Raw genomic sequence first — 27,741 nt, 5'->3', positions numbered from 1 at the left:
GTTGGCAGCAACTTGTGTTTGACCCGCAATGTCTACATACTCTTGTAAGGAACTTTTTCCCTTTTTTGTTTTTCTATCTCACTAAATAATCTTTTACTAACATCACACTGTATTTGGAGGGGGGTATATAACTCCAAAAACTAGGACAAGTAGGTCCAAATATCAGAAAAGTTAGCAGTATTTTGAGTGAAGTGACCCTTTAAATACCCACTAAACAAACATAAGGGTCTGAAAGTGAGCTGACCCCCCCCCCCCCCCTCCTCACTCTCTATCAGGCTGTGTATCAGGGCTCCTGTTGTTGCCGCCCAGCAGCTTTTAGCAGCAGTAACCTAATCCAGCGTGTTAAACATGGGGGCTTAGAGCAGGCCAGGAGGCGTTGGAGCAGAACGGCCCGATGTAATGAGGCTACCTGAGGACCAGGTGAGTCCAACCGCCTAAGAAGGACGAGGAGGGGGTAAAAGTCACAGAGGGATTAAATGGATTTTGGGTCCAGTTGACCAGAAGAAAGAACGCTTGGAACACAGTTAACCTCTGCTTTGGGACTGCACAACTAATTACATTTTATTTAAAATAACTTTTGGCCTTCTGACAATCAAAGAAACATGATTGACGGCGAAGTTCCTCCTCTCCAGATCGCTAGTGTTGTACTTACTGTCCAATGTTTAAAACGCACTTAAAGAGGACATATTATCCCCCTTCTCCACCTTTTCAAACAGTCCCCTGTGGTCTAAATGAAACATCTGTGCTGTGCTTTGCTCAAAATATAACATGAATCAAGCACCAGAGGAGGTTTGTGACCCTGTATGAACCAGCTCTCTCAGAACGCTCCGAGTTTTCCCCATAGACATCACTCCTCTGTAACAAGAATAAAAATGGCGGCCCCGCACAAAGTTTTTGCTCTAGGCTGGGGGTGGAGTCCATGGGTGGAGATACCAGCGGAGGGGAGGGGATTTTCTTTTACCAGAATCCCACTGTGATGTCACAAGAAGAAGAAACGACTCCTCAACCCACTTTTGGGGCCACTGGTTTAAGGCGTGTCAGTTTCCTGACTTTTCTCAGACGATCATGTCTGTTTGCTTTATTATATTCAAGCTTTGGTCTCGAGAGTTTGCAAAACTATACAGAACAGAAATGATGTGTCAGCCGGCGTTATTTAATTAATAACAGAAAAACAATGGAGGACTTCACTGCAGATTTCTGACGGACCAAACAAGACAGATTAAAGAGCTTCAATCTGAGGAAGGCCAAAGCTTTTCTGAAGTTTTATTTATGATTTTTATTTTTTCAATCTAAAGCTGAGTTATTAAAAGCCTCACATGTATCTTCATCCTTACAGTATTAAACACCGGGGCAGAGACCCAGGAGGGGGCGGAGAAGGCAATAAAGAAATGACCGCTTCAGGCTTTTTCTCTTATATATCTTATAAATTCCTCTGGAAGAAAATAAAAAACCTCAGCCAACTGTGTAAAAAATCTCCACTGATGTGCAGACCTAAAAAAAATAATGGCTGTGCATTGATTACAGCAATTAACTCATGAAGGCGAGATCAATTTCCTGCACAAATCACACATCCTCATTAAAATCCCTCCACCCATCAAACTCAGAGTCCTCCTCTCAGGCGCTAATTACTCAATCCAAACCGTCGTTCATAATTGAAACATCACTAATGGGTTTCTAAAAAAAAAAACTAAAAAAAAACTGCACAAATGTCATCGAAGTGTCCCGACGTGGAAGAGACAGTGCTATTAAATAACGGGATGAGAGGGGCTTTTACGTCACAATGCACATCTTGGAGATTTATTCGACTTGTGAATTAGTAAAGGAGGCTATTTAAAAGCGGACGGGGGGGGGGGGGATATTCTGGGAAACCTTCATTAGTCTCTCCAGCATGCAGGGCTAATTAAAGCTCGGGCAGAAAAAAAGACTGCTGCAGATGAAACAACGTGACCTACCTCGCGATGGCCTCCAAGTGATCCTTCCTTTAGAGAAGAGAGAGAAAGAGAACATTAAAGTGCATTTACAGAGCAGGCTTTGAAAGGAAAGGGTAAGCAACATTTACAAGACTGAATGAGTGCTGTCTTTGAGTCTGACATGATGCACGGCGTCGAGCAGGCTAACAGGACGCACAGGTGTAGATTGTATCGGTTTGACAGTAAATGTTTGTACAGCTAAATTTTGTTAAACACATAACTGCAGTACAATGTTTAAGTTGCAATATTAATACGTATTTTTTGATATAAAGATTCTGCTGTGTCTCCACCGGTGCAAACAATAATCAAAACTGCAGCTCCACCAGCTGATATCTACTGCACAGAAACGAGATCCAAATGACGTCACTAGTGTGAAATGTCTTGCACCCATCATGGCAGTTAATTTTCATCGTTTTCGTACAATGGGCGGAGGCGGAGGTGGAGCTGCATCAACTTATCTTTTCACTTTGTGTAACTTACCTGAAACAGGGAAGAGAGATGATAGTTTCATAAAATCTCCACGTGGCAATGAGGTCGTCCCTGATTGGATTGGTGGAATAATATCTCCAGGCAGACTTGAACGAAGAGGAAAGAACGTAACGTCACAGATCAGACACTTTGAACTCTAGGATCGAAGCTTGTTGCTGATGCTCGGAGGAGTTTGTCTCACCTGGATGAGCCCGGCGGCTGGATGTCTGCGCTTCTCAAAGTGCTTCTGTCTGTGCTGCTCCTGGACTTTCAGAGCCAGACCTGAACCCAGGATCCCCTACACCCCAAAAAATCAAACAAACACAGTCAGAAACACGAGCGGATGTTCAGGCTGTCTGAACTGAATGGGACGTCATACTTAGACCCTCTCTTGCTTTTAAGAAAGTTTTAGGTGCACTCGGTGAAGCTGCTAAAAACGAGACAACATGAAAAAATCTACAGATTTTAAAGTAGGCTCGGCCTGCTGACAAAGTTACATTCTGCAGTAAACAGGTGATCAGGGCACTCTGTGGACATGAGGAGGGGGACGCCACAAGTTGTTCTATTAGATCGACTTTGAAATGACTATTTTAAGGTGAAAAAAGTTACATATTGTTATTCTAAGTGCAGTCCATTTACCACTGTACCATTTCCTACAGGTTTGACACGAGCAAAAGTTTGTCCAAGTTACACTTCCTCATTGGTCAAGTATTGCATTGCATTGTGTTACACTCAGTGTAGACAGTCATGACTCACATGAGATATTTTCAGAGGATATACTTGATTTCTATTACATTTAAGCCTTTAACAAAATGCTAAATACAGAAAGTGTACCCACTGCAGGCAAGGCGAAGAAAGACACTCCAATCAGAGCAAAAGTGCCGGCTAACAGCCTCCCAGCCCATGTCTTTGGGGTTTTGTCCCCATATCCGATGGTGGTCAGAGTGATCTGCAAAAAGACACAAAAAATTATAAACTTTCCTTCCAATATGTCTAAAGTTACTGTCACATTTTTGAGGGAGACGGCACAGTTTGAATGGCTCAGAGGTCTCGGACACATAAGACACTGGTAACAGCATAAATATGTCAGCGTTGCAGTCCCATTGTCCTCGTCTCCTCAGTATAAATGCAGCACTGCTCTGTGACCTCCATATTGATCCGCTGAAGAACACGTCTTTGTTGCAGTAGCTCACAACATCATCTAGAAAAAGCGGCTGATGATGATGGAGTGCATCGCTCGAGGACACTTCAGCGGGGGCCGACTCTCTCGCATACCATAGAACTTGAACTCTGGTTGAAGGACGGTGCCCGTTAATGAGGCCACGCTGCTGGAAGAAAAAAAAACTGCACAGTTCTTCCCTGACAAAACTGGACGGCTTTCAATTAGAGCAGCTCTGCCAGCATTTGGACGATTCTCCGACAAGGTACCAGCTCCCTTTTCTCCAACAAAGCTTCATGTTGTTCTGCGGCTTACTTTGAAGCTGTGAATGTTGGGAGTGTCTGAATAGGACGTGTCGGAAAAAAAACGATAATTGTTTTTTGGCAGAAATATCCGATTTGGATCCCAGTCAACATGGTATCAGTTGATCATTTGATAAAGTGTAATCAGTCTGCCAAGCTCCTGCTGAGTGGATACTACACATTAAAGATTGTAACATACAAACTCCCCAGCAGAAGGAAGACATGGATGTGTCAGACAAATTAGTTTTTAGCACCTGCTTGGACCGTAACTCATGACAAGAGCACCATAAAACATTCTGAGGACTTTGCAAAGAACACATTCAAATCAATCCTTGTTTATCCCTCAGTAAATGTGGACAAGAGAAGGAGAAGCAAACAGAGAGCTGATGTACGTACCAGCCCCCACCACAGTGCGTCGGCGTAGGTGTCGAAGTCCTGCGTTTTGGGCTGAGCAGTGGGATTATCGTGGTTGGACACGTCCATGGATATGTCGTCCTTCTCCACCAGGTAGACCAGGAAAGACGCCAGGATCAGAGAGAGGAAGCCGATGTACCAGGCAGTGATCAGCTCCTACGCAAACACATGGATCAGTCACTCCAAAGAAAGGATAGGAGGATATCTTAAATATGTAAAAACTAAGGGCCAGAATTCCTTCTTTTCACATTTGCCATTTTCCTTTTGCAACAATTACCTTTAACCCAATGGAAATATTGCTTACATACCAAACGTTTCCAAAAGTAGTACGGGAGGCAGAACCTACCAGTTTCTGTTTGTTGCATTACAAAATCTTTAGAGATTTGGTGATAGAGATTTGGTGATAGATTGATTGGTTGATGCCCTTAAGGAGTCTGTAGGTTTGCAGCTTGATCCAAAGGAGACAGGACTTGGTTGTAGATCTTGAAAAAGCTCAGGTCAACTTCGGTATCTCCAACCAAGTCCAGCTGCCTTTGGATCAAGCTCCAGTGTCGCCGTCATTAGAAACATTTAGTATCCCACTGGGTCCAGGTCCATCCTTACCTTGCTGTGAGCGTAGATGGCGGAGCCCAGCAGCTTCCAGGTTCCTCCTCTCCGGTCCATACGCAGCATGCGCAGGATCTGCAGGAAGCGCAGGCTGCGCAGGGACGTGGCCAACACATTGCCCTGGTTACGCACGGCCACCACCGGCACCGAGGCAATCAGAACGAAGATGTCTGAGAGAGGGAGACACAGCACACACATTCTTCTGTGTGAGGCCTTTAATTAATGAGCTTGACCCGGCGCCGTGATTAAGGGCTTCTCTGAGACGTGATGAATACAGTTTGAAGAGTTAGAACTGATTGAACATCGAGGACTTTGTGGGAAACTGTTAATAAGATTAGTCAGAACACATTAGGACGGGATGTTCTGGAAAATAGTGTCAGAAGTACAAAAAACGTATAGATCACACTTTTTATCAGAGATCTGCAAGTACTCAATGGAAAATGACTTTTTCTCTTTCTGTCTTTCTTTTGTTACGACCCCAGCCGCACCCCCTCTCCTGTGTGCAATGGACCTCTGTTTTGGAGTATGTGTGTGTGTGTGTGTGTGTGTGTGTGTGTGTCTTGGTGAATGTATACTCAAGGCCAGGTACCATTCACCTGTGCTGCCTGCTGGAAAGGCTTGATTGGAACACAGCTGCAGGAAGCAATTAACCAATCGGAGGAGAGCCCCTGCCGACACACTCCTTTAAGAAGCTTAAGCGGGGTACACACTACAAGACAATCTGTCCAGATTCCCACCTTACGACCAAAGTCAGCAAAGGCCTGACTATCTGATGGATCCACAGATTATCTTGCCAGATTCTCCTGTGGTGTGAGGTGTGTTACCTCTGTATATCTGAACCTATTTAACCGAAATAAAGAGTTGGTTTTCTTACCCAGGATGCAGAGAGGTTTGCGAGCGAACTTCAACCTCCCCCTCCATCCTTTGTAGCGACAGCAGCATCCTGCAGCCCAGACTCTCAGTCCAAACTCCGCTCCGAAGATGAAGATGGCGAACGTTTCCTGTACGGGGAAATCACAGATGCAGCATCACAGACCAGATACTTTAAAGGTCACATACTCTCCTCCTCTTCTTCAGTGCTCTCATGAGCTCCTCAAAACATGTGTGTGAAGTTTCTTGTTTCTAAATCCTGATCCTGTATTTGATCATGTCTATAAACCCCTCTATTTCAGCCCTGCTCAGAACAGGCTGTTTCTGTGTCTGTACCTTTAAATATGTAAATGAGCTGTGTCTGACCACGCCCCCTCTCTGGAAGGGCTTGGGTGTACTCTGTCTTTCTCGCTCCATGTCCTATTGTTTACGGTGAGAAGGCAGACTCAGAGGGCAGAACAAACACCTAGCTGTGGGAGTGTCACCCACCTGGGGGAGGGGCTACTGCCCTTTGTGATGTCATGAAGGGAAAATCTACAAACGGCCTGTTTGAGCACACATTTTCTGAAAAGTGGAGCAGGCAGAAGACGGAGAGGATGGACCTTTCTCATCATTGGGGGGTTTGTAGACAGACTAGGGACATGTGTTAGAGTTAGAGGAACATGGAGAAGTGAATGTTATGCCCCCCTTTAAGTGGACAGAGTCACCCGCTTGGAGGACTATTGAATGTGTGAGAGTGAATTTTCTTCTAATAGTGCAAACAAAGGCAAGCAAAAAATGTGCATGAAAGACAGAAATGTCAATGATCTCACCAGTATGACCAGCCAGTGTGCAGACACCTTCTCGTGTTCCCTGAACGTCGTCAGTATGGCCAGAATCAAACATCCCAGAACGATCAGAAACCTGCAGAGACGCACAAAAAAAAAAAAACACAATGTCACAAAACTGGTTCACATAACAACATCATACAGAGCGGAGGAGGAAGACCTTTCACCTTCACTGCTGGTGAAAACAAGGCACTTTCTCATTGTCACCACTAGAGGGAGCCACATGTGCTCTGTTAATGTGAGCCAACAGCTGCAGCACAAACAGTCTCTGAAGCTTGAAATGAAACTGTTGCATCACCTCTTTCAGCGTACGGAAATCACCCATTTACAGTCGGCTGGATGAGTCACACTGTCCGGACTCACTCATCACTCGTCACACGTGTTCAGACAAACAGATGGTTAAAAATCTTTGCTCGTTTATCAAGAGTTTGAAACCAGTATACCCCCACACAGCTGTCACTAATCAGTGTTAAAAAACAAAGTACTCATTCTGTTGTCTTCTTAATTATTTTCTTCACTCTAAAAATGTCACTTTTCCCCCCTACATTTACTCAAAGTCTTATTTTCTATGTCTTGTAGGGGCATGTCTTTTTGGACAGGGGTGGCATAACTGTGGCGATGACTTAAGAAAGGGTGGCCTGAAATGAGATGTGTGCACAGACATATTCTCCACCTTCTCACGCTTTTCAAACAGTCCCCCTGTGGTCTAAATGAAACATCTGTGCTGTGCTTTGGTCAAAATATAACATGAATCAAGCACCAGAGGAGGTTTTTGACCCTGTATAAACCAGCTCTCTCAGAACGCTCCGTTTTGGTGTGTGTGTCTCTTTAAATGTAATGACCCCCCCCGCCCCCTGAGTTTTCCCCGTAGACATCACTCCTCTGTAACGAGAATACAAATGGAGGACCTGTGCAAAAGTTTTGCTCTAGGCTGGGAGTGGAGTCTATGGGTGGAGATATCAGGGGAGGGGAGGGGATTTTCTTTTTTACCAGAACCCCACTGTGACATCACAACATTTGAAACAGAGCATTTTTCTCTGTGTTGTAAGACTTATGCAGACCACAAACAAAGGACTGGATGGGTTTATTTCACATGTTGTGGGTCAGTAGACACTCAGGTTACCCAGATATATGTTCAAAAACACTGTAGAAGTGGATTTTTTATAATATGTCCCCTTTAATATTTCAATGACACAAAAAGTCTCAATTTAAAATGCTTAACAAAGTGCATGCAAAATGTTCTGCACAAAGTCTGAATCTGAATCCTGTGATAAACTGGTGACCGCATCATTTCCACAAATTGTATTCAGGGTGTTATGCTAGCAGCGTATTTCTGTTTGCAAATAGCTCAGTGCACACGTGTCTGGGTGGTGGAGTGAGTGTCCATGCAGTGTGTACGAGTCATGTTGTGTATGCAATCGACTGTAGCAGCGTCAGAGCAGAGAAACAAGTTACCCGAAGCTGTAAGAGCAACGTGTACAGTTTGATATGAATGCTTCGACTCCTCAAAGAAACGAGCCGGACTCAGACACGAAGAGTGACGGGGGGCTGAGCCACGAAGTTATGGCTCTGTGCTCCACAGTCTGTAAACACCTGGAGCAGCACCGCAGCACAGCTGGAGTCCCGAGACAAAGGCGTTCCCACTGCGATTACAGAACGATGTATGTGGTATAAAACCGTATAAATCCCTTATAAACACATCAACAAACACACATAGGGTCATTGTTCTGGACCGTCAAAAAATGAGTGTTTTATTCTGAAAATACACAGGATGTTTTAATGTTGTTTGGATGTCTGACTTCCTGTCACGCTCGATCTGCTCCCTTCTGTGCGCTCTGACCATGATCAGGAAAGGTTAAGAAGGGTGATCTGTAAAACTTGACTGATCTTAAGATGTTATGGAGATATCTCTGTTCCTACAGTTACAAATGTAGATGTTTTAAATACCCGGAGGTCATGAGATACAACACGTGTTCTTCTCTAGAGATTCTATGGACTACAAGGATGAAGACTTTAAAGAAAATTAAGATTTTTATCTCGTCTGTGACCTCAGAAATATCATCCAGAGGCGATCAAACGCGTCTCTATGTTCACCTGTGTTTAGAAACTGTTGCTTTACTTTTAGATTCTTCTTCTGAGTCTCTCTCCCCCCCCCCCCCCCCCAGGTCTATATTTAGCCCCTCTCACTCGTTTCATTAATTGGATACACTCGTACAAACAGCTATTTAATTTCTCCTGCACACCGAAGCACAGCCCGCTTGTATTCCAGATCGTCTGCAGTTAACGACCCGGATATGATTTATGACATGGAACCGCTTTAAATAAACTCAACCAGCTGAGGAACCCCACACACACACACACACACACACACACACACACACACACACACACACACACACACACACACACACACACACACACACACACACACACACACACACCCTGCAGATTAACAGTGAGCCAGCACTGCATGTCCAATATTCTCCTCCATCAGCTCTGTGGGAAATCTTATTCTGTTCTTTTTCAGCTCTGACGACAGCCCACAGAGGCGTTCAGGGGAATACCAAGGTGCATTGTGGGAAACAGACGATTGAATACACGTTTGTTTGTTTGTATGAAAATGCCTGATTGTAAATATTCAGGGTCTGTTTCCACCAAGCGCCCATTTTCAATACAAAATCAAAACAGTTCAGCGCTCGTATTAAGAATGGCCACTTCTCCCTCACTGACCAATCAAAAATCAAGAAGGGGGCGGGGCTTCTGGTATCAGTTTGTCAACAACAATGGTGGAGGAGAAACTAGTCGTACTCGTCTTTTTGAGGGAACACTTTCCAGTTACTCATTGATCAACGGTGGGTGCGCGTGGATCTATGCGTGACGAGTGCGAACATTCCTGCTCAAAATGCCCCGTTCAAGGATGAAAACTGATTCAAATTGATTGAACAATGAGCGCTGGACAAAAGAAGCGCTCTTAAATTGAGATTGTGGGCTTACAGTTCCTTTTACACTGGCACCGCTCTTAACCTCAGTTCCAGGGCGTTTCTCACAAAACGTTTACTGTTGCTAGGTTACCAAAGTTGTCTTGCGCCTTCATCGTTACAGACGACAAGTTCTGTTTTTAAAAGCTGTTTAACATTCGCTTTTAATCGAGGAAACTTTAAAAAATAAAACTTTAAAAAGCTGATACCAGAAGTCCCGCCCCTTCTCGATTTTGATTAGTCGATGAGTCAACTTTGATAAAGAATCTGTTTCTTTGATGCAGACCGGGCACAGAACCTCCCTAACAGGCACTTTGACCGTGCCAACCCGATACTGAAACGATGACTTCTGACGACTGATGACGCCTTTTTTTAAATTTAGGAACATATCAAGCTAGAATGTGTCGATAATTCACCAGGATGAGATGATAGCTGGGAGCCGATCTGGTTTGTCGTCTGAGCGCTCTGTGGAGGTCATCCTGCGTTTTGGTCGACACTTAAAAAGTCTCCACACTTCCTGTTTTAACATCGGGGGATTAAACCGAATCGTTTTCCCTCTCAAAGGTATCCAGAGGACAGAGATGATTCAGGCGGGGGGGTCGATGTTAACTCGATACGATCCAACAGATACTGATCCCACACTCGGTCAGCTGCCTGTCCAGCTTCATGAGCGTTCAATAAAAACACACAGAGAGCGACGTCGAAGCATCAGGAGGAGCAGGCTGGACTTCAAACACAACATGAGACTCATCCATACCTACAGGGGACATCCAGAAGGATTGGGTTTGGTAGGATGTAGCCGTAACCTTTACAGATTGAACTTAATCTATAGTCCGCAGTGAACAGTATGAAAACTAAGAACGATCTTTAAGAGAGAGGTGGTTCAGATAGAAGTGATTGTACCCGACCTAAAAAGCCTCTGCATGTTTCTAATAAGCTCCACGAGCAGAAACGTGCTCAAACTAGGATCAATATTGGAGATGCTTTTGAAAAATGGAGAGAGGTTAGAACACAGAAAGGTTTACAGACCCATGCAGAGCTGGATAAACACTGAAGCTTCAGAGTCCACCACATGGTGACCTGAGTGAGGGGGGGGGAGACAGCTCTCTATGATGTTTAGAATTTAGACTGCAGTACCCGTTTCAGGCACTAGGTGTCAGAGTTACATACTGCTCCTTTAAAGTCAAAAATTGTTTCATTTTGTTATCTGAAAGAGAAAGTGATTCAGAAGGACGGGTCTGCTTTGGCGATGGTTTAAAAGTCAGACGGTGTTAGAGGCTGTGAGATAGCACCAATGTGACGCTCCTCGACCTGCTGATGGCTGAATAAACGAAGCGTGGAATCCAATCAGTGTTGTGATTGCAAAACAAGTGTTCCTGAGAGATACAGAGAAAATGTTCCAAACAATCCATTTTCTCTCTCTGTGAAGTTAAAGCGGCTGCAGAGATGGCTTCGCTCTGGTGTGGACGCGGGGAAGTAATGGAGCTTTTTACCAAAGTGGAGATTTGCAGTGGAGAGAGAGTCGGTGGGAAAATGGATCTCTACTCGTCAGAGGTCATCATGCTGAGTAAGAGTTGTTTCCACACAGAAACAGAAACGGTTTGCAGTCTCGTTTTACAGAATACGGCAGCTGAAGAATTAAATCGTGATATAAGAGATATAGGAGCTGTTGGTCTGTGGAAAAGAAAGTGTGTGAGAGGAGGATGCTGAGGAAACTGCTCAGTATTTTGGACAACACCCTACCGACCCCTGAACGCCACATCGGAGGCCTACCAGAGCGCCATCAGGTGACCACCAAGGAGCAGCACAAAACAATGAAGGAGGTCTTTTCTACCTGTGGCCATCAAACGCTACAACTCCTCCACCTTCTGCAGCAGCAACAATGGAGCATAACTTATGAGTCATGCGCGGCCATTTTCATTTAATAAATAGTACAGCATTTTAATATCGGGTATCCAGATAATCGTGCAGGAGACTCTGAGAGTCAGTGCTCCCTGGATGCACACATGCATTAGTCTGTCTTTCTTTTTCTGCTTATTTTTCTGATTTTTGATTGACAAACTATTTTAACACTTAATGCATCAGGGCCTCTAATACAGAGACGCCTTTGTTTATCAAATCGTGCAGCAACACCAGGCGAGGAAAAGGGACTGGGCTTTAAATAAACTTTATTTGAAGTTTTATGGTAGTTAGGTTTTTGTTTGTTTTTGTTTCTTGCCAGATATGTAACTGGACATGCAGCACTTCCTGTGGCCTGCAAGCTTAACTTACTGATGTGGAGGGGGCGGGACTATATAACATCTGCTGCTGTATACCTGAAGCCTGCACCGTCTTTCTTTCACGTCCACTACAGAGGCTGGCTCCTGAAATCCTCCTGAGTTGGTTTGTTCACACATGCACCTCACGCCTCACCTGTCAGACGGGGGGAGGAGGAGGGTGGGTGAGGATCTCAGGTTGCAATACATGATGTAATGAGAAAGACCCCCGGAGGTGGTGGACGAAGTGACAGAGACCGACATAGAGCAAACGTTGAGTTCTCAGGCTGTTCACACCTGCAGCTCTCCCTGAAAATTTCAGGAAGTTTTCAGAAATGTTGTGCAAGTGTGAAAGCACCATTGTTTTGAGTCTTAATCCAACAATATCAATTAATCATTACATAATTCAAACAATGTTTTATCCCATCGTCACATAACTCAGATTGTTCTCAGTTCAAAGAAGCTGCTGCAGATTTCTGTTTCTATCTCTGAGACTTTTCAGCGAGTCCAGCAGCTGTCACAGCTCGGCTTCACTCCACCTGTCAGACGAGTTTGACTCCGCAGCAGGAAGCCGTCTGTCATCGTGGTGTGAAACTGCTTTTCTAAACTTCTTCCCAGAGATCCTCTGATCCCCCGTCTCTCATCTCGTCCTTGTGACTGCAGTCATTAACGGTGCTCTGCTGCTGCTGCTGTCCTTTCCCACCACTGTTTGCATATCGCTCCGCAAATTATCCCTCAGAATTGCATCGTCGGCACTCTCTCTCTTTTATTGAATCTCTGCCGGCAAATTGGTTTGTTAGGAATCCTCAGGAGGGGTATCAGGACCGGGGAGCCCAGCGGGGGCCGCGCCTCTGCTGGGCCGAGGGATGTAAAGTGGATTAATGACGAGAGAGAGAGAGAGAGAGAGAGGCTGTACTGCTCTCATCCTTCCTCACTCATGACCTTTAATAACAAATAAAAACATCCGGCTGGATTCAAGATCTCTGTCTCTGATAACTGAAAAGAGTTCTCAGTCTCGGCTCCTCTTTGATCTGAGTTTAAGTTTGATCAGATTTATTTTTTTACGTTTTTGGTCGGCTTCAAGTGAAGTGGATTCACAGGAATATTGGATTGCCTAACAACATTGAGTCAGATGGGGGCCCCCTTAAGGAGGTTGCCTACGGTCATTGTAAAATTAGCACATTCTGAGCCACTGATTTGGTTTGAAAATTTACAAGCAGCCCCCTCTGCACTCTGATTAGTTTACACCGCTCGTTAGTCCAGCACAGCCAGGGACGATACTAGGGGCCCTAGGCATATATCCATTGGGGGCCCTCCAACCATCATGTCTGCCCGTGTCCCAACGATCACTCCTCCTTCTCCTTTTTGATTTCCTGTCTCTCTTTTTTCTCTCCTATAGACGGATAATTTATTTTTTTTTATTTACAAACTTTGGTTTTCACAGCAACAATGCAGGGCAACGAGAGTGAGTGCTGTCAGATGGGGGCCCCCTTAGGGAGGTTTTCTACTGTCGTTGCAAAATTAATACATTTTGGGTCACTTTTGGGTCAAGTTTCTGAGCCTTCAGGGGCCCACTACTGGTCTAGGGCCCCAAGCAGTTGCCTGCCTTGCCTGTTGACAAGCTGAATGTGTATTGCATGGCTCTCTCTCTCTCTCTCTCTCTCTCTCTCTCTCTCTCTCAGTGACTTGTAAATTAAGCATCGATGGATATCCTGTATTTCTATGCAGTTAAATATTCTTTCAGGTGTTCATTTCAAAATTACAGTTTGATAATATTTCCCGTTTTCACTCTGCACCAGTTTGGTCTGAAAACAACCAGCCAGTCTCGTAATGACAGCTGTGCCAAATCAAAGGTATGGTCGTTCCAAAAACTGAGGTGAAGAAAAGCCCGGAGATTTTAATTTAAGTTTGACAGTAATTATTTAAGAAACTGAAGTCACATAGTAGCACAGACACACTAACCAATCAGGCAGCAGCAGACCAACAACTCCTGTATTCTGTGAGGCTGACTGAGAGAAAACATTCAAAAATAAAAAGCTCCCACGTCTACTAAACAAGACGTCTCCTGCTCCGCCTCCTGCTCCGCCTCCTGCTCCGCCTCCAGCTCCCTGTTTGACTCCCCGTGCCCTCACGCTGGCCTTTACCTTCATGGACGACTTGACAGCTGGATTATTTGATTTATTTATTAATTTCTGTGCAGAGTGCGCGCTGTCAGGAACCTGCTGTAATTTCCCCCGAGCTCCGTCTCACAGGATTCCCGAGGCGACCCCGAAACAACCTCTCAACCTCGAGCAGAGGTGAGATACGGCGGTGCAGCTGATCCTGACAGGAGAGCGTGTTGGGTGTGATGGATTTCTCCTCCAGCTCGTCCCCCCCCCCTGCTGTGGGGCACACAGCGGTGGGAGAGGAGGAAAATAAAACTGTCTGTGATTTGCTGATCGTGCAGAAGCTTTTGTTTGAACGGGATTGTCCTGATCCCTGGATGAGGTGCTTGTGGTGTGTTGATGTGTGTCTGTGTGTGTGTGTGTGTGTGTGTGTGTGTGTGTGTGTGTGTGTGTGTGTGTGTGTGTGTGTGTGTGTGTGTGTGTGTGGAGGGAGCTTCCTCTACAAACATCAGCACGGTGACAGCTGACGGCTTCAGGGACACACAAACGCGTTAATGTGGATGTCCTGCACATCACAATCTCACCGTATCCTCGTTTATCTTTTCAGATCCTGAAAAATGTGCCTAAAAATTCCTGCCAGGCATGAATGCAGGGTGGTAGTTGGCCAAACGAGGCGTCACTCAAAAGGTCAGTGTGCAGCTGCCGTTTCAATGCATCGCAGCTGAAAAAAAAAAAAAAGAATTTGTCAATCAGTTCAGCTACACGCCTTATTGTGAATAACTCTTATCCTTCATCAGATCAAAACTGATGAGTCATCAAAACATTCACCCCCCGTACAGTGTGTGTCCATCCAGACATGAGCTAATCACACCTATTTGGTTTTTTGAACCAGGCTGTAAACATGTTCATCTCTGCTGTAAAAACAGGCTTTTTAGAATGGGTGTGTATGTGACTTCCTGTGCTTCTGCAGCCAGCCTCTAGTGGACACTCGAGAAACTGCAGGATGTTGCATCGACTTCATTTTTCAACACCAGAGATTGTAGGGGTCCACTCTTCCCCACCTCTTTGTAAGATAACTTTTTTCCAGCTATCAATAACATTTTCTACATTTCCTTAGATTGTACAATTCCTTCAGAAACATTAAATGCACACAGATAAAGGACCATGACACTAAACTGAATATGGACTTGCGCTTGTACAGTATAGAGCTTTTCTAGTCAAAGTGCTTTAACCCCTCAAAACTCCAGAGCGTTGGAGCATGCAGCATACCTGCAGCGAGCTCCGTTTGAAAATAGACCCGCAGCGTATTTTAAGCGGAGCAGTGTGTAGTGGTTCTTCGGGTAGCTCTGGAGACGGACCACTGCACTCGCTGTGGAAACTGGAGCATTGACTAGAGTGGCAGCGAAACAGCAGCGTAGTGCAGATGGACAGCTGCTGCACAGGGAATGTAGAAACTGGAGTTAAGTATCTTGTCTAAAGACCAGAGGTGTCAAAAGTATTCATATTCACTACTCAGGTAGAATTATAGATACTAGGGTTTAAAAAGACTTCTGTAGAAGTTGAAGTAAAAGTGTAAAAGTACTGGTTTTAAAACTACTTCAAGTATAAAAGTGAAAGTAATGTAACATCCAACCACAATCAAATTCACTCAATCCGGATGGCGCGATTTATTTGGATAGGTTTTTATTTTTTGTTGTGTGTTTTTTTGAATGATGACAAGCCGGAATGAAAACAAGCTGAAAAATAAATGTAAGGAGTAGAAAGTACAGATAATTATGTGAAAATGTAAGAAGTAAAAAGTCGGCTGAAAAATAATTACTCCAGTTCGAACCCTTGACTTTCTGGTTGAAAGACGGCCGACTCTACCCACTGAGCCACAGCCGTCTTGATATCATATCCTAAAATCTCACCAAACAAGTTTATCTCCGGCCTCAGAGTAAGCTGATGATCTAAATGAAGACATGACATCATATCAGTCCATGTCTCTGTCTCCTGTCGGTGCAGAGGAGACGTTAAAGACACGATCAGTTTGACTTTTCTGACTCACTTTTCTCAGCGTGTTGACTCACTCTGTCACCGATGTTTGAACAGAACGTACGAGCTAATTACTCAAACTAATCTCATTCATTAGAGCTCATTACGGAGCCCTCTGTTGATTCGGCATCGCAGCACAAAAAGCTGCAGCAGCAAAAAATGTAACACCTCAGAGTTTCCCTCCAGGAATCGCGAGGTGATGGTTGATTTCTGCTTCCTTGTCTTTGGAACGAGCCAATCAAAATGACTCTGACGTTTTCCCAGCGTGGAGTGTTTGGGCGTCCTGGGACCGAACTCAGCGGGTTGGGAGGGATCAATGCGGCTCTCTCTTTTAATCTCTCCTCCTGTGTCTGCTCAATGAAGATTTATGGGAGTTCACTGCTCGTCTGTGATGGAAACGAGGACGTCATCCTGCAGCTCGTTCTCAGCAGGGTCGTCTTAACATCCATATCTCGTAATCTCTGACCAGACCTTTGACAGAGAGGACTTTCTCCACAAACAGTTCCTTCAATTTAAAGTATTTCCTGTTTGAAATGAAATACAGTAAAAGTCTCAGAGAGGGGAAAAAAGATTGAAACTGTGCTCCTGTGGGATGATGAACCATTCTCAAAACTCAAAAAGCAAGACATATACGGGAACAACTACTTGAACTCCTGGGATTGACACTGAGGTATTCTGGGAGATGTAAGAAATCCCATGCGGGGGATAGAACAACTCAGCATTTTAAAAACATAAAACTCTCCTGGAGGTTTTTAAAGATCCCACAGTGATTCAGAAAGGATGCGGCGGTGGTCGCAACTTTTGATAAATGACAGCAAGAAATGACCCACATGTCATGTGTGTGGAGTGACCTCTTCTTTCTGTTACCGTGACAACCTCACAGCAAACTCATGATGCCAAACCCCAGACAAAGACTCCCGACTCTCTGAGCAGCTGAAGTGACGTCCGTTTCTGTCCTCTGGTTTGAATAATTGTGACTTGTCCATCAGCGTGGGGGGGCGAAGGGGGGGTTAGTGACGCACTTGGTTGACCTCATCTTCGGAGAGTTAAGGACCAAATCTCAAAATCCTGAGTGCTAATTATCTTAGATTTCCTGACCGTATAATTAGGGTCATTTCAAAAGGAAATGAGGTTCAGAAACGCCTCCGTGCCTCTTTTCGGTAATGGACGGAAAAAACGAGTGGAAGACAAATATATGGCTGCCACACGCAGACTGCGTCGGAATATTTCTGAACTGAGGCCAAACGAGGACGAAAAAGAGTCCGGACCAGACTCCAGACGTAGAGGGACTCTGATACTTCAATTAAAATATAAGTATTAACAGAGAAAGAAAATCAGAGACAGAAAAGTTCTTCAGTTGGTAAAAAGATTTGAATTGATCCGTTTAAGTAGCTTCAAAGTCGAGGAAAATAATGAGAAGGGAAGTAAGAATAGAAGACAAAGAAACACTCAGGGAGGGAAAGAAAAGGACCAGTGCAGAACTCCTCCTCCTCCTAGTTTCTGCATGCTCACATTTCTACTGATGCAATATATTTCTACTTGTGCAACATTTCACCATGCAACATGTATAATTTCTCTAATGCATGTATGTGACGCCTGAGTGTCGTCGTCTTCTCCCAATCGGAAAGTCCAGGGTTCGATCCCCAGCTCCTGCAGCGACATGTCCGATGTGTCCTTGGGCAAGACACTTAACTTAGATACTTCTGATGGTCACGTTGCACATCATTGTGTCAATGTGTTGTAAAAGTGTTTTGAGTAGTCAGAAGACTAGAAAAAAATCGCTATACAAGCTGAAGTCCATTTACCATTTCTTAATTTGTTGGTCATTGTATAACAACAATAAAAGGTTTGCAAAATGAAGATTGTAGCTGATTCAAAATGTATATTTAGTTAATTAACTTATCATTATGTACTGTCTGTTTTTCCATTGATCTATTATGTTTTTTTGTGCAATAGAAAGAAAAAAGGGATACTTCACCCGTTGAAACATGAATCTGTGTTGACATTGGGTCATATATGTAGAAATACATTTTGAAGTTGGTGCCTTCTTGACTGAGAAAAGGCAGAAAGTGTCTTTTTGGCTCCTGTGGATGAAAGACACCAAATCCCAGAATGCACAGCACCGCAGGCCACTCCCACTAAGGTCCTCTAGCTACAGACATATTTACTACAACGCATACGGCCGTTTCCTCAACTGATTCTGAGATTTCTTCCAGAAAGGAATTGGCAACTTGCCCCTAACCACAACAGCTTCCGATGACGCAAAATGACGATTTTTGTTTCAGACTTAAAAATACAAAGGTTTTCCATCTCAGGGGAAAATGAGGGCAGGATGCACGAACCATTCAAAAATACTACTGGGTTTCTAATGATACAAAGCTTCATGCACGTGAGTGTCCCTTTAAGAAAGCAGAGAAGAGCTTTATGGAGAAGAGTGAAGTAGTTCTGTAGAAAGTGGCGTTTTTTGTTTTTTTTATGTTTTGTTCCTAAAGGGCGTCGCTCAGCCATCAATCCAAACCTCTCCTGTGACACCGTCTCATCCATCACTCACAGCGGCGCTCTGTCACACTCGTGGCCTGCTTTTGATGTTATTAACAGAAAAATGGCGTAATGAAGAAAAATGACACTATTAAGCATCCCGCGGGGAAGCCAGAGAGCCTCACGCCCGTTCGGGGGGGGGGGGTTTAATGAGCCTCCGTTTGAGTGTTTACTAGAGTTATGAAAGCAGATGTATTGACCCGATTCCGAGGACATGAATGATGGTCAGCGTCCACAGGGAGCAGGCGTCACTATATGCAGCCGTCACTGCGAGGATGTGAGGGAAATGAAAAGAAATGGGAAGTCGATTTGGTTACACCCCTGATGCGCTAATGATTACTGGAGGTGTTCAATGGTTACTGCTAACAGGAGACGAGAGGAGACGGAGAAAGAGGACGAGGTTTTTCAATCCTGCAGGAAAATGACATTTAATGAGGTCATTGAGAAATTCAGTTCATAAAAGAAAAGATGCTAGAGTCCTCCATCCATCCATCCATTCATCCATTCATCCATCCATCCATCCATCCGTCCATCCATTCATCCATCCATCCATCCATCCATCCATCCATCCGTCCATCCATCCATCCGTTCGTCCGTCCATCCATGCATCCATCCATCCATCCATCCATCCATCCATCCGTCCGTCCGTCCGTCCGTCCATCCATCCATCCATCATCCATCCATCCGTCCAATCTTCCTATTTAAAACTAGTAATGCTTAGTTAAATCCTGGTTGTATATATTCTCATTCTTAGTTTTGATATTTTTAGTGCTTATTTACTTTGTATTTAATATTATATTGTGTTTAAATTTGCTAATATTGTGTTTTTTACTCATATTGTGTGTTTGGACAACCTGCTGCTGTAACGCCACAATTTCCCAGTTTGGGATCAATAAAGTTATTCTATTCTATCCATCCATCCATCCATCCATCCATCCATCCATCCATCCGTCCATCCATCCATCCATCCACCCGTCCATCCATCCATATATCCATCCATCCATCCATCCATCCATCCATCCACCCATATATCCATCCATCCATCCATCCACCCGTCCATCCATCCATATATCCATCCTTCCATCATCCGTCCGTCCATCCGTCCGTCCGTCCGTCCATCCTTCCATCCATCCTTCCATCATCCATCCATCCATCCAATCTTCCTATTTAAAACTAGTAATGCTTAGTTAAATCCTGGTTGTATATATTCACATTCTTAGTTTTGATATTTTTAGTGCTTATTTACTTTGTATTTAATATTATATTGTGTTTAAATTTGCTAATATTGTGTTTTTTACTCATATTGTGTGTTTGGACAACCTGCTGCTGTAACGCCACAATTTCCCAGTTTGGGATCAATAAAGTTATTCTATTCTATCCATCCATCCATCCATCCATCCATCCATCCATCCATCCGTCCATCCATCCATCCATCCACCCGTCCATCCATCCATATATCCATCCATCCATCCATCCATCCATCCATCCACCCATATATCCATCCATCCATCCATCCACCCGTCCATCCATCCATATATCCATCCTTCCATCATCCGTCCGTCCATCCGTCCGTCCGTCCGTCCGTCCGTCCATCCATCCATCCATCATCCATCCATCCATCCAATCTTCCTATTTAAAACTAGTAATGCTTAGTTAAATCCTGGTTGTATATATTCACATTCTTAGTTTTGATATTTTTAGTGCTTATTTACTTTGTATTTAATATTATATTGTGTTTAAATTTGCTAATATTGTGTTTTTTACTCATATTGTGTGTTTGGACAACCTGCTGCTGTAACGCCACAATTTCCCAGTTTGGGATCAATAAAGTCATTCTATTCTATCCATCCATCCATCCATCCGTCCATCCATCCGTCCATCCATTCATCCATCCATCCATCATCCATCCATCCGTTCGTCCGTCCATCCATCCATCCATCCATCCACCCATATATCCATCCATCCATCCATCCATCCATCCGTCCATCCATCCATATATCCATCCATCCATCCATCCATCCGTCCATCCACCCATATATCCATCCATCCATCCATCCATCCGTCCATCCACCCATATATCCATCCTTCCATCATCCGTCCGTCCATCCATCCATATATCCATCCATCCATCCATCCACCCGTCCATCCACCCATATATCCATCCTTCCATCATCCGTCCGTCCATCCATCCATATATCCATCCATCCATCCATCCACCCGTCCATCCATCCATATATCCATCCTTCAATCATCCGTCCGTCCATCCGTCCGTCCGTCCGTCCATCCTTCCATCCATCCTTCCATCATCCATCCATCCATCCAATCTTCCTATTTAAAACTAGTAATGCTAAGTTAAATCCTGGTTGTATATATTCACATTCTTAGTTTTGATATCTTTATTGATTATTTACTTTGTATTTAATATTATATTGTGTTTAAATTTGCTAATATTGTGTTTTTTACTCATATTGTGTGTTTGGACAACCTGCTGCTGTAACGCCACAATTTCCCAGTTTGGGATCAATAAAGTCATTCTATTCTATCCATCCATCCATCCATCCATCCATCCATCCATCCATCCATCCGTCCATCCATCCATCCATCCATCCGTTCGTCCGTCCATCCATGCATCCATACATCCATCCATCCGTCCGTCCATCCATCCATCCGTTCGTCCGTCCATCCATGCATCCATACATCCATCCGTCCATTTGTGCATGTGTGTAATTCAGGCCTGAGTGTGAGAAGCATGTCTCAATAACTGAGTGTAAACCAGAATTATGGATTAGTAAGTATGTTAAAATACAGAGACCTGATGGTAAGCAGCGAGGCCCCTGAACCTCATATTCCTCCATTAGAGTCTGGATATTTCTAAATTTTGAGTCAAACGTGACTCCTTAAATAAAAAAATCCAAACATATGTTATTATTTATCTGTATTTTCTTTGCTGCAGAACGCCACAGAGTAGAAACCCGGCGCTGTGCTCACACTCAGAACAGAGCAGCCATCAGTCCGTGTAGTGGCGCTCTCTTTGAGTCAGATATGAAAACGAGGCGGTGCATACATTCAGCAGATAACAGCTGTGTGATTCAGACGGCCCTCCGATGAGCCAGAGTCTTTTCAGTGAGCACATGTGATCGGCAGAGTCACTGACCGGGCTCCTCGAGGTGCTTCTGCTGCCAAAGACTGTAATTTGTCACCTGAGCGCCCTCGAGGCCGGGGGAAGCCATTACCGACTTGGCAGGAGGAGGTGTAAGCAATCAGTGTCAGCCGTCACGACAGCGCTGTTCATTTACACAGATACACCTCAGCTCACCGAGTCCCATATCTGACTTTTCTCTGTGTGGACAGAGAGCAGACAGCTCTCTATGATGTTTAGAATTTAGACTACAGTACCCATTCTAAACACTAGGTGTCAGAGTTACATACTGCTCCTTTAAACTCTCTGTTTTTTTATCCAAAGCTGTACATTTCTTTATGTTTGCTCCACCTGACTGGTTACTTATTTTCCTCTGATAAAAATATGATGGAAAAATAGGAAGTGAATAAAAACCTTAATTTATATGAATTAATTTGGTGCAGAAATGTGATAAAGGAGGAAAACAGCATGCATCTTGTGTCGTGAGACAAATAAAAACAAAACTCGTGGGTGTTAATTTGATTTCCCCGTGCTGAGTATAAATGTTGTGTGTGGTTAAATGTATCATATGAATTGTATTGAACCCAAACGAGCAGAGACGGAGGTCTGAAGAAAAGGTTTCCACCCTGTAAGACAGACGTGGAGAGGTGGAGGAGGAATCAGGCGTGATCCAGATGATGATTTGTTTTCTACTAAATATTGATTTCTTTCGGCCTATAAAGATAAATCAGGGCCTCCTCTGGGTCGCTCCGCTTAGTTAGCTTCTAATTTAGCATTCTTGTAAACAAACCATTTGTTATCGGTGACCCCGGCTTCTTATGTCGTCACTGTTACACTCTGAAATACCTCTTTTGCTCCAGAAAGGGAAGAAGTCAACACAGGCCCTGTTCTGCAAACGAGGGTGCAAAAGGAAGCATTGCACCCTCATTTCAAATTGAATGGACGCTTCTGAGTGAGTCAGATTCCGTTTAACACAGCCGTGGTCTGATGGTCACGACAGCTGCTCGTTTCCTGTCCTACCCGTCATTTGCAACGAGGCACGCAGCAGCAGGGTTTTCCTTCAGTGAATCCCTGTCGGCTACTTTAGCCTAGAGTTGTGGCTGTGAGGGATCCTGGATATCAAAAAAAATGGATGAAGCAGCGAACACCAACAACAGTGCCTCCTCTGCTGCAGACACTCGAGCAGTAAACCGCCACCAGCCGGCAGCCGTCCACTAGTCCCAGATGTCTTTGTCATAACACTTTATAGTCTTTATATTCTGCTGTGATCCCAGTCAGATAAGGCAACCAGAGAGCCAACATGGCGTCCACTACTTGCATAACTCTCCAAAAAAGTCGTTGACGAATGGCCGACCTCACAGTGACGATGTCTATTATTTATAAAGCTTTTCATGTTTAAATCAAACCTAACACGTCATGTGTTGCCCATTACTTCTACTTTTTGTCAGGACTTAATGTCCCGCAGAGGCTCAAAAAGAAAGCCTCACGTCCACCTGACAGCGCTGAAATCACGGCGGCGCTCCGACCTTGGCCGGTCGGGGTGCGGTGATGCCCGGAGGCTCGCTCATTAATCCTGGAACATAGTGGACATGTGGTTCTGTCCCGGTGGAGCGGGGGAAGATGGATGACGCCGACCGACAGGAAGTGGTCGATAGGATGAAGTAATGGTTACAAAATTCAGATGATGAAAAGAAGTATGTGCAGCTACCTCCCCGTGAAAACCTGAAATCATACACTCGTTATGCTTAGAAAACCTAGAGATAGAGCAGATAGAAGCAGGCCGGCTCAGCGAGTGTAACGTGATGAATTAACGCTGACACCCTTAAGAGGTTTTTAACATGACGGAGTGTGACATCACAGCCCGCACATCTTTACACACACAGAAACACGAGGTGGACACGCGGCCTCACCAGTTTCCTTACAATGTTTTCTGAAGACACTCTGCATTCAGATTATACTCTTTTTATTATATATCCTCTCTCCTCTCTCCTCTCTCCTCTCCTCTCCTCTCCTCTCCTCTCCTCTCCTCTCCTCTCCTCTCCTCTCCTCTCCTCTCCTCTCCCCTCCCCTCCCCTCTCCTCTCCTATCCTCTCTCCTATCATCTTTCCCATCCTCTCCTCTCCTCTATCCTATGTCCTCTCTCCTATCCTCTCCTCTCTTCTCTCCTATCATCTTTCCCATCCTCTCCTATCCTCTCCTATCCTCTATCCCATCCTCTCCTCTCCTCTATCCTATGTCCTCTCTCCTATCCTCTCCTCTCCTCTATCCTATGTCCTCTCTCCTCTCCTCTCCTCTCTCCTCTCGTCTATCTCCTCTTCTCTCTATTCTTTATGATATCCAGGTGAGTAAGAGAGGAATGAATCCATTGCAAACAAACACCTGCATAATTTCTAAATTGCAAAAACATAAACAGTATTATCTCTTCATCATTAAACACAACAAATAACCAAACAGAGGAGGCGGGACTTAATGACCTGTACCGCATCCGGCCAGCAGGGGGAGCTTCAAATGTTCTTGCTTCACTTTACGGAAGCTGTCGTGTTGTCCATATTTTTAGTCTGTTCAGAAGCACCTGAAGGATGAGTGGAGTGTCACTGTGACGTTCAGGTACACTTTATAAAAACCTTTTTTTTTAAATGCTCTAAACTCATCGATGTGCAGACGTCTTCCCTCTCTCTCTCTTTTCTTTTTGCATAGTCGTCCATGTAGCACAATAAGGTGCTTAATCATTGCATCCCCCTCCCACACACACACACACACACACACACACACACACACACACACACACACACACACACACACACACACACACACACACACACACACACACACACACACACACACACACACACACACACACACACACACTAAGCATGAGCTGACATGCATTGTGCGTCTCCATGGCAACAGCTGCTCATTCCACTCTCACACTGGAGTATCCCTTCGTCTCCAAATCACCATGGAGACACCTGTTCGCCAGTCATATCTCGTCTGTGTGTGTGTGTGTGTGTGTGTGTGTGTGTGTGTGTGTGTGTGTGTGTGTGTGTGTGTGTGTGTGTGTGTGTGTGTGTGTGTGTGTGTGTGTTTCCACGGGGGTGAGCGGGTTCAGAGCGGCGCGTGTGGTGTGATTTTATTGGCTGGTTGTCAGAGTGTTTCCTCTGTTCACAGCATACGGCGCTCGGTGTAAACAGAGAATCCTCGCCTCGACTGCATCGACATGAAGCGTCTGCTGCCTGCAACGGCGTCGGCGCCCGCCGCTAACCCGCCCACAGCCGAGGTCTGTGCATCGGACGGACGAACCCACGAATACAAACGTTCACTTTCATGATGAAGTGACAGTTTGGATTGAACACAAACGCAGAAATAAGAAGACAAAGATAAAAAACAGCAGGGACAGGAAGTCAGACACCGAAATAACATTATGGTGCGTTCAGGTTGACCTCGTAAGTGGGAAATTCCCAGTTCCCAGTCGTAAGTATCAACTGGAACGCCCCCTGAAGTCGTAATCACAACTCGTAAACTCAGAGTTAAAAAAGTAGTCCGAGTTCAGATCCAATATGGCCGCTACGTGCATGGAAAGAGATGTTTAATCTGCAGCTGTTTATTAGCAGCTCAGTCGACTTCTTTCACATTTTAAACATAAACTTTGAATTTCAACCGACAATGTTGAATTTGTAGGAATTCAGAGAATAGGAGTGTGATGAATCTGTAAAGAGACATCCTCTACCAGAGAGCTCATGTGATGTTCTGCTGGGAGACGATGTGAGCAGGGGTTTGGTTTTTGTTTATTTCAGTCAGAAGAGACGGAGACCTGCAGTGAACCGGCGTGTCCCCGAGGCCAGCGGCAGCCAAAGGACGGAGGGGTTGATTGACAGGCTTTGAACGTCTGAACTCAGCCAGCAGTCAGCTGCTCCACGTCCTCAAATCCAAACCTCTTGATGCTTCTCCTCTTTTCTGTGTTCACTGAGGTGTCCCACGTCATGTAAAATCAGGTTTTTAAAATAATCCTCCCTCCTGATTGGCCGACTTATCAATACCTCTTTCATTGAGTCAAAAGCTGCATGACTTCTGAACCTGTGTCGAGAGCTGGAGAAAAATGAAACCTCCCAACAGCCAATCAGAGAGATTCCTCTCACAGATCGTCGATTCAACATGTGGAATCAGCCAAAAACAGGCCGACAGGTAGCGACGGAGCTGGACAAACCACAAAAACTAAGGCGACGACCGCTCACCGACGGCGTGTCAGGGCCTTAAGAGGAAAAGGACGCAGAATGTCGTCTGACACCAAAGAGGCTCTATATGTTGCGTTATACCTCACAAACCTTTCTCAACTAGCGTGTAATAAATTACCCTCACCAATGTAAGCCATTTGGCAACAGCCTACAGTCGTCATGGTAACAGTTGAAAACACAAACACATGCTAACAACAACGGACTGAAGAAGCTGCAGCAGAGTCATAGTTGTGCGAAACCTGGGAATATTTATGAATCTTGTGACTCCACATGGTTCTTTTGGGTTCTCACATTTTGGGTCTTCTGACCCCCCTCTGACTGTAGGGGGGGGGGGGGGGGGGGGGGTCTCCTGTGGGTGTCTTAAGCAAATCATGTTTCTTTAAATTGGCTACTTCAATGTGAAAATTCCTAAAAGCTTGAACAACTTTTGTCAATTAAAAATGTGAAAACCAATCAGCTGCAAGAACAGCCGATGACATCATCCCTGTGTGTCTGCAAAAAGCGGTTTGTAAAAGAGAAAAACAGCGAATGTGCACTTTATGCCACTTTGAGATCATGATAAATATTCTGTTTATGTGTCTTCCTGTTTTGTCCTCAGCTTGTGTCCTGCAGGTCGAGGCGGTGCAGGAATCTGTTTGAGTGCACGCCTTCAGAGCTCTCCGCGGGGCCTCGAGGTCATCCTGGGATACGTCTGTTCCTCCAGCCGTGAAGGAGCCAAAACGCCACCTGAGCTGTCTCATTTCCTAACACTAAAACGCCAATTCATCACAGCACAATTTCCCCCGAGAGAGAGAGAGAGAGAGATGATATTAAAACCACATCTTTTGTTTCCTGGAGGTGTGATGCTGCAGCCTGCAGGCCGCTGCTGTCCAACAGCGTGTGAAGCCTTTTTATGCGAGTAAGCACCGCCCCCCACCCGGGAAACCGAGAAATCCATCAAATGACGATTTAAGGCATAAAAAAAGTGACTTCAGAATAAAAACAAGGCCAAACTAAAGGTGCCGATTGTGCAGAAATGTAGCACTGAAGCCGTAACTCTGGAGGTGGAATCGATTCCTTTTCTGCATTAAGTCTGATTAAATCTCTCTCTGTGTGCACCTAGCGTTCATTTTTTTAGCGCGTACCAGCGTGTTTTTTTAAAAACTGTTTTCAGTGAGGAGAGAGCGTTTGCAGCACTCCAAGTGCTTCTTACTTCTCAGAAAGGCGATGTTGACATCACAGACGCTCTTTTCCAAATGAGATATTCCCCGTTTTTTTTGACACCGTATTGTGTCTCGCTCCACGGGGGGGTCGGAGGTGTCTCCAATGTTCCCATCTTTATCTCTCATGAGGTCATAATGGTGCAGTCAAAGCAAACAGCAGAATAAGCTGGAGCGCTGGTTCGATTGAAACGACTTCTCAGTTAATATATAATAATAATAATAATAATAAAGTTTATTTATAAAGCACTGAGTACAGAAAAAATTAAAATCCCAACAGTCAAATACACAACAATGAAATCCTATTAAGAAAAAAACGTTGAAAAATAAAACAACAGCGCAGCGATCAGCCAATGAAGAGAGAAACAACCGAGACTAAGATAAAACAAATAAAACATCCTGGATGAAACGAGGATCATAAGAAGCCTTACGATAAAAATGTGTTTTTAAAAGAAGATACTGATGTAATTAAAGGTCCCATATTCTTCTTTTTCTGGTTTTATCTGCTCTTTAGTGTGTTTCAAGTGTCCTGTGCATGTTTAGGCACATCTATGTGCAGAAATTAAAAGTCCGTGGAAACGTGGCTTCTCCTACGTCCTCCTGTTAGCTGTAGCATTAGCTGCATGTAACGCTCGGTTCTAGCCC

The 27,741-nt window shown here is 44.6% G+C and overlaps 1 protein-coding gene across 1 annotated transcript in view; it reads right to left on the bottom strand.

Moving 5' to 3' along the window:
- Window positions 1-27,741, bottom strand: part of kcnq3 (potassium voltage-gated channel, KQT-like subfamily, member 3) — an 87,257-nt gene that overhangs the window by 18,434 nt on the left and 41,082 nt on the right. The window contains exons 3-10 of the mRNA XM_065953528.1: window positions 6,602-6,692; window positions 5,794-5,920; window positions 4,917-5,089; window positions 4,296-4,469; window positions 3,277-3,387; window positions 2,641-2,736; window positions 2,451-2,545; window positions 1,953-1,979 (exon numbers count right to left, since the gene is read on the bottom strand). Coding sequence (XP_065809600.1) covers window positions 1,953-1,979; window positions 2,451-2,545; window positions 2,641-2,736; window positions 3,277-3,387; window positions 4,296-4,469; window positions 4,917-5,089; window positions 5,794-5,920; window positions 6,602-6,692 — 894 coding nt within the window. The remainder of the gene's footprint in view (window positions 1-1,952; window positions 1,980-2,450; window positions 2,546-2,640; window positions 2,737-3,276; window positions 3,388-4,295; window positions 4,470-4,916; window positions 5,090-5,793; window positions 5,921-6,601; window positions 6,693-27,741) is intronic.

Source organism: Labrus bergylta, chromosome 4, assembly GCF_963930695.1.
Source record: "Labrus bergylta chromosome 4, fLabBer1.1, whole genome shotgun sequence".
NCBI lineage: Eukaryota > Metazoa > Chordata > Actinopteri > Labriformes > Labridae > Labrus > Labrus bergylta.
Note: the sequence above shows the minus strand (reverse complement) of the source record. Positions and strands in the feature narration are given on the sequence as shown.